At 45.1% G+C, this 7,870-nt stretch overlaps 1 protein-coding gene across 1 annotated transcript in view; it reads right to left on the bottom strand.

The window, feature by feature from the left end:
• Nucleotides 1–525: 525 nt before the first annotated feature.
• The window catches only part of fstl5 (follistatin-like 5), a 93,388-nt gene continuing 86,043 nt past the window's right edge, over nt 526–7,870 (bottom strand). The window contains 2 exon segments of the mRNA XM_062476080.1: nt 526–2,947; nt 6,666–6,790. Of these exon segments, the coding sequence (XP_062332064.1) occupies nt 2,245–2,947; nt 6,666–6,790 (828 nt within the window). The 3' untranslated portion in view covers nt 526–2,244.

Genomic DNA, 7,870 nt, shown 5'->3' with positions numbered 1-7,870 from the left:
TGCTGTGGTTATTTCAGTTATAATGATTTGATGTGGTGTTTTTGTTGTATTAAAACCCTTGTGTTATCTTCGGGTCATTCTGACCCATCAGTCATTGTGACCCACCGTCGTATTACGACAACTTTACCGCATACAAAAACAAAGTGAAGCATTTTCTTTTAACCGTTGGGCTGTCTCAGACCCCCCACATTGCAAAGGTTAAAATATTTTTTTTTTTATTTGTTTTTGTATTTGATTAAATTAAGTAAACACAACGATGGTTTTGCTGCCTTTGGGTCATGTGACCCAAAGGCAGCAAAAGGGTTAATGTTATTTATGCCATTGTAGTGAAGTGCTGATTGGCGACAACACGGACTGGGGTGTGAACTACCCACCTGACAGTGGTGATGCTGCCCATCACTCCAGTGACTCCCTTGGTTGGCGATAGGCATACAACAATTGGCTAGCTTTCCGCTCTACTGGCACCAGTGACATGTACCTGTTTGTTTGTCTCATGCGAAACTGTATACAGCAACACAAACAAGATCCAGGTTTAGAGAGTATAGGCTTTATTGTTGGGTAAAATGACAAGCGTGTTTTCTCTACATAAATAACCACACAAAAGGAACATACAGAACATGGCTATGTGGAAGTGACATCACAATGTACTTGGTCAAGGATAAGGGGACGCAGTTGTGGTTTCCTGTAAAGGAGGGTGCCTATTTACTCAAAACAATAACAGAGCCCTCAGAAAGTGTATGAAAGCAACAATGGTGATGAACTCACTGCCTGCTTCTATGTACAGAACACAAATCTCGGTTTATCTGGACGGTCCTACGGGTTTGAAAACGAGAGATAGAGGAAATGTCCTCGATAAAACTAGAGAAGTGTTTATCTGAACTGGGAAATCTTTACATGGCCCTGTGCATAAATTACATGAAAGGTCAGAAACAAGCTTAAGAAAAAAATAAATATCAATTTAACAGTTTTCCTCATTACACACAATATTAGAGTGCTAGGGTGAAAATGCATAGAATGTGTCAATCTAGGAGTCAGTCTGATGTCTATGCCAGGCATGCTTGCCAGATATTTTGGGTACAACTAATGGATCCAACTATGCTCCACCTCAAAGCATTTGAAAACAACTGTGATTTACAGCTCATAGACCAAGACCCCCTCTACCCAATACGACCTAGGCTCAACTCCCCCCTACGCTCTACCACCGCAAGAAATCCACACCCCAATATGTGAATCGATCATTACTTCACATTAAAACATCAATTTTCAACACAGTCAAAAATAACTGACAGTTTCTCATGTTTTCTACTGGATTTACTAGCACACTACGCATTTTTGGGCGAGGATTTTGGAATTGGAATGAATTTTGCTAAACACACTGACCTATTGACTTAAAGCTGTGGTGAACTAAAAATATTTATTTTACAATATTAAGCCGGAGCACTTTAACTAACTTGTCGTTGACTTTGATTGTTGGACAGAAATCACATTCAAATCATTCTCTGCTCATTACGCCTCAAAGATCAAAGTTTACAGAGTGCACAATCATAAAAGACGACTCAATCTCTCAATCTTCACTTCAAAAGGGACGGGATCTCAGCAAGGGCTCTTTTTAATTAGCCTGAAACGGCTCGACGTCGGTCTGAGATAAAGAAGAGAAAAAATGGATTCTTTTTGGAGCATCTCTCACCATGAGGGAGGGTCAAAAGAGGAGGTATAAGCTGCAGTCGCAATGGGAATAATTACTCTAATTCCTCTTATGGAGTATGTTTTCCTTCAAGGCACAGGGAAGAGTGGGAATGAGGAGACCAAACAGACAGGCCAGACATCGTTTTACCTTCAGTTACTGGACCGTCATTTCAGTTCAACTTTGCGTGAGCAAGAGATTTGCATGTGTTAATATATGCTGCATATATGGCATAATTTGATAAAATGATTAGATTTGGATTCTCTCACGGATATTAGGGAACACCTTCGTGTCGACTATGTTTGAACCACCCATTTTGACTTGCAGACAACTACGACAGAGCCCTCCTCTACAAGGTTACACATCCAATGCTATTTCAACGGTCAATATGGTCAAAAAAGTTTAAGAATTTGCTTTTGATCGTTATACACCCAACGCGATTATCAACGGTCAATTTGGTTTAAGAATGTTTCGATCGTCGCACCCCGTAAATGACACACCCGCAACCAAATCCAGTGCAACTGTACCTCAGATAACACAACACCGGTCGGCGTAGCCTCCTATGACTCGCCCACCCACACCACCACGTTGCCCTTGACAACGTCGGTAATCTCGCAGTTGAGCTTGTTGAGGCGTCCGTCCAGGATGAAGAGAGACTCCCTGGAAGGGGTCATGAGGTACTGTCCGAAGAGCCCGCTTCCCTCCACGACCCTGTTCCTGCTGCTCCAGGGCCAGTCGGAGGGCTTGGTGGCCTCCTTCAGGCTCTTGATCATCTTCACCTTCCCAGAGCTCAGCTCCACGAACAGGGCGTCCGTCTGCCGTCCGGAGCTGCCGAACACGTTGTACTGGTGCGCCTCGGTGAAGGAGGGCTGGAAGGCCAGGTGGGACAGGTGCAGGTTGGTGTGGATGTCGAAGGGGTCCTGGATCTCCCCGCGCTCCGTGATGGTCTGGATCCTCATCAGGCCGTCCCGGTCGTCCACGGTTACCACGTGGCGACCGTCCGGGGACACGTAGGGGGTTCCGGTGACGTCCCGGTTCTGCCCGATGACGGCGTCGGTCACGCCGTCCACGATGAGCTGCGGCTGCGTGGCGCCGGTGGAGTCGGGACGGCAGTTGACGAAGTAGTACCCCCCCAGGTGACTGTAGGCCAGGGAGCGTGGCACGCAGTTAAACTGCCGCAGGCTGATGTTCCTCACGTACGACATGGTCTCCAGGTCAATCTTGTGGAGGACGGGTTCGTTTCTGTGGAGGATGATCCCAAACCTGCGAAGCATCAGAACAGGCAGGTTAACATCCTGTACCTGTACAAGCACGGTACTGTGTTGTGACATCTCTGCTGGAGAGGCTAAATACGGCCAGTTTCTTCCTGGTAGTGGATCATGAAAAACCGAGCAAAAACCCACCATCATGACTTGAACTAGTTGCTATCGTGCTTCCTTTATGGTATTGTAACCTGAATATGCTGTGAGTCTGTCACCTGTAATATGTAAATTAAATGACCCGAAGATAACACAAGGGTTAGGATTGGTTGGAAGACACAGTGGAGCACTTTCAGCGACCATTTTGTTCCCTTCTGAGTGATCCCACAGCGAAGGAGTTAAATCAAGCCCCTCACACTTTCTGTCCCTCTAATAGATTTCTATAGAACATGAATCATTAAAAAATACTCTATTACACATAAAAAATCCAAATGGTCTGATAATGACACATTAAAATTCACTGTAAAGAGTCTGGGCGGAGGAGAGAAGATTCTGAGAAAGGGGCAGACAAGCTTCAATTAAATCTGAATGTCTGATCAATCCTGACATGCACTTCAATCTCCGCGTCATCCATCTTCTTTTATGCAATTTTACCTCCTCAATCTGCTCGTGTGAACAGAAAATGGCTGTTTGAGAGTGATGGAGCACATTATCAGGCCTGGGAAGAAAAGCATTGATCCAGAGATTGTCTCGTTCAGAGGGGTCTCAACATGGGGCCTGGTCATCAAAGGAAGAATGACGGACACAGACTGAGGTAGAATTAGAGACCGCATGCTAGGAGGCACCGCAGTGGCTAAATGTATAAAAGGGTCTACTTTTATATAACATATATACGTATCCCTTTTATTTTAGATATGTATTGTGTATATCCCATTATACTATACACTGTGAAATGATTTTTTTTACAGTATTTGTGTAGTAAAGAAAATACAAAATTACAGTTTTACAATTAAATAATAATTACAATTAAAGTCTACAAAAAATACTTTCAAAACAAAAACCAGCCATCTTTTGATCCCAGCACTGTTTGGAAACAGAGCTCACTAAGTGAGCTTCATTCAGTCTCCAAAAGCGAGAGAGCATATTGAGTCTGAACAGTAATGTGTTCACTCTGCAGGCTCATACTAAGCGACACACAGGGAGGGGGGATTTGACCCGTGGACTTCCACTAAGCTGCACCCCTTCTGAGAACAACACTCCAGGCTCGGGGAGAGAACTGCAGAATGGGAACGCGGTCCAATTACATACTGTGTTCAAAAGTGTATTATCAGACTGTATGCCGCTGACTGAATGCTCTCTTACTATAATGTAACATCAGGGAACTCGATTGCAAATGAAAACGTTCCGCAAATAACCATCTGTAGGCTGGGGGGCTTTCTTAGAAGTAGTTGAACGTAGAACGCTATCATCTGTGCGTGCAGGTGATTTTTTGTTTGTGTTGCTGTTACGTAACCCAGATTACAGTGTGGGTACCATTATTTGTGAACTACTGCAATTCCCCCCCCCCGCCCCCCCCTGCTTAATCCCCTCCAAGTCCTACTAGACATCAGGAGGGCTCGACTGACGTGCCAAATAAAGACTTGGCCAAGTTAGCAGTGTTGGTCCTACACGTTGTTGCAATACGATGGTGGGTCACAATGACTGATGGGTCAGAATGACAAGGAGATAACACAAGGGTTAAGAACGTTTTCCATTCACTATGCTGGACACGGTCGCTGGACACCAGAGATGTTTTCAAGTCTTTGAGGTCCAAATGAAGTCTTTGTCTGTTTTTTACAATTAGGAATTCAGGAAGAAAAAAATAAATAATATATATATATATATATATATATATATATATGGTACACACATACAGTACTGTGCAAATGTTTTAGTCACCCAAGATTTCTTACACAAATATAATCTTCTATTTTTTATTTAATGTTTCTGCTTCTGTATCATTGCTGCAGTACAAAGTACAATGTTGAGAACATTTGTGCGTAGTCTTTTCATTTCAGTGTGTCTGAAAGCATTTTTGCTTTATTTTTTTAATTGTTATCATTTGTGCCTAAGACTTCAGCTTCGATACTGTATATATATGAAGTTATATTTCACGTCTTAGAGGTACAGTCCAAGTTAAGTGTCATGTTCCCTTTTGGCTCAACAAACCGAACTGCACCTGAAACACCTTCATTACAGAACGGTGAAATGCTGAACGGCCGTGCAGCCGTTTGGTATTCAGACGGGTATTCAAAGGGATGGCTTTCACAGAACAAACAAACCCATGCCCTGACATAACCACAGTTCACTAGTCCCTCGCTGGAGTTCCGGACTCATCTAATACGACTCCTTTAGCATTTATTCAGAATCACATAAACCTAACGTGTCACATTTTATTTTTTTCATTTAATACAAATTATATCCTTTTGCTTTTGGAGCAAACGATTTATATCGTAAAGTAAATACCAGCTCCAGAGAGTCCACTTAGTGTAACCTTTACGGTAATAGGCTACAGAGAGAGAATGAATAAGTCTTATTTTTTTCCATCTGGCATTACTGATTTTTAGCATGGCGCCACGAACGAACGCTAGCAGGCGGTGGCGCTGGGACATTCTACATCTGAAGTCTTCCTCTCAGAACTGACTCACTCACAGAATAACAGATTACTCTATTTGTTTCCTACCCTCACATCTGAAAACACATTCAGATATTCTTTTAAGACGTTGTGTCTTTGTAGGAAACTTTCTGAGCGTGTTGGTGGACCTCCTCACAGCTGGGTTAGTAAACACACTCGCCAGAAGGCGCTCTTCCACGGGGTCCACCCTCCCGCCTCTCCCTCGCTCTTCCACAGGGTCCACCCTCCCGCCTCTCCCTCGCTCTTCCACGGGGTCCACCCTCCCGCCTCTCCCTCGCTCTTCCACGGGGTCCACCCTCCCGCCTCTCCCTCGCTCTTCCACGGGGCCCACCCTCCCTCCTCTCCCTCGCTCTTCCACGGGGCCCACCCTCCCTCTTCTCCCTCGCTCTTCCACAGGGTCCACCTTCCTGTCTCTCCCTCGCTCTTACCCCCCCCCCCCCCTTTGTTATATTAGCTAAACAAGTTTCTATGAGAGACCTACAGTCACCTCCGGAATTATTGGCACCTCTGGCAAAGATGAAAAAAAAGTGTTACAAGTGGTACAAAAAGTCACCTTTTTGTATTTAATCTTAAAGTCACATTGGAATAAATGAGAACTATCCAGCATCCAATTTAATTTGAGTAAAAAAAATCTGTCATCGAGAAATTATTATTCCTAATAATGACTTTTCACTCATTTTTGCCAGGGGTGCCGATAACTTCGGAGTTGACTGTATACGTTCAAAATGCCCCATGGTGGAAACCACCTTTGTCTGCGTAAGGATCCGCCCCCCTCTGAACGGCCGAGCGATGGGAGGAGCCTCTGCACGCCAGCGGCTCCTGACTCGGCAGCGAGTGCACGCCAGGAGTGCACGGGGCCACATCGCTCCGCTCTGCATACGACAAGCCGGCTTCCGCAGACGGCCTGCCCTGCGCTGGCGGGGGCTGGCCGTCTGCGGGGCAGAGGCAGACGGGGCGAGGGGGAGGGGGGGTTCCTGAGTTAAACGCCCGTCTTTAGACTCTCTCACACAGGCCCTTCATGTTCACCCTCCAGACGAGCACCAGAACACTCCTCGCCCAAACACACACACACACACACAGTGACACACACACACACACACTGACATACCTGATGTGATTAATGATGAGGCTGGCGGCAGGGATGAAGAAATCATCCACCCTATCAAAGCGTCTGCCGAGCGGCTGGGTGTGGATGGTGTGGTGGGACACACTCCCGCTAGCCTGATTGATCACCTAGCACACACACCAGGAGAGGAGGGGGGTATTTAACATGGAGATACATGAATTATTCATCATGTTTGCCTGTACCGGCCCTGACTCTAAATCGCAGTGGGAGGAGAGATATGTTTGTGTGTTGGTGTATGTGTAGTCTTAGCTGTGTGGGTGTGCTAGCTTGTTGCTGCATGTGTTTGTGTGTATGTGTGGTGTGTGCCTACTCGCTTGTTGGTGTGTTTGTGTGTGTAGTGTCAGTCGTGTGTGTGTGTGTGTGTGTGCATGCTGGGTAGCCTTAATTATGCCACAGCACACTGAAGAGGCTGGCACCCCAGAAGCCAGCAGCTCTGGCTAATTTCCTCGCATCAAACCAATTAGTGATGCCACATATTGTAACAGAACAGTTGTTCTATTTCTTACCTAAGAACACGTGACAAAACAACAAAAGTTTCACAGTAGAGTTTGTAGCATTCACTCAAAGAATAATTATATTTATACATGGTTAATTAATTAATGTTAACGCTAATAAGTTACAAGACTAATAGAACAAGAAAGTTTGATCACATAACATCTACTCTTGTCTCTCTACACTGGCTCCCTATCCAAGCCAGAGCTGACTTCAAAGTTCTACTACTAACCTACAAATCTCTGCATGGATTGGCACCACTGTACCTCTCCGGTCTCCTTGCACCCTATTGCCCCGCAAGGACACTTAGATCTCAAGATGCCGGCTATCTGGTGGTTCCCAAAATTAAGAAAAAAACAGCTGGAGGTAGGGTGTTCTCATATAGAGCGCCTCTTCTCTGGAATAAACTACCCGTCTCAATTGGAGACGTTTAAAATTAGGTTAAAAACGTTATTGTTTAGTCAATTCTACGACTGTTAAAGGTAAGTATGTTACTAGTTGGAGGCAACGGGGGACGGGTTGTTTCCATCCTTATTCTTTAAGTATAACTTATTTTAGAGTTCTCTTCCCCTGGAACAGATTTCATGTTCCAAATGAGGGGGGCTGTCGCTGTCTTGGTGTGTGGGGTTGCATCAAATTCCCCTTTTTTGCTCTGTTAAATTGCTGCACCAGTCCACACTTGACCGGTGGGGATC

Source organism: Osmerus eperlanus, chromosome 13, assembly GCF_963692335.1.
Source record: "Osmerus eperlanus chromosome 13, fOsmEpe2.1, whole genome shotgun sequence".
Classification (NCBI taxonomy): Eukaryota; Metazoa; Chordata; class Actinopteri; order Osmeriformes; family Osmeridae; genus Osmerus; species Osmerus eperlanus.
Note: the sequence above shows the minus strand (reverse complement) of the source record. Positions and strands in the feature narration are given on the sequence as shown.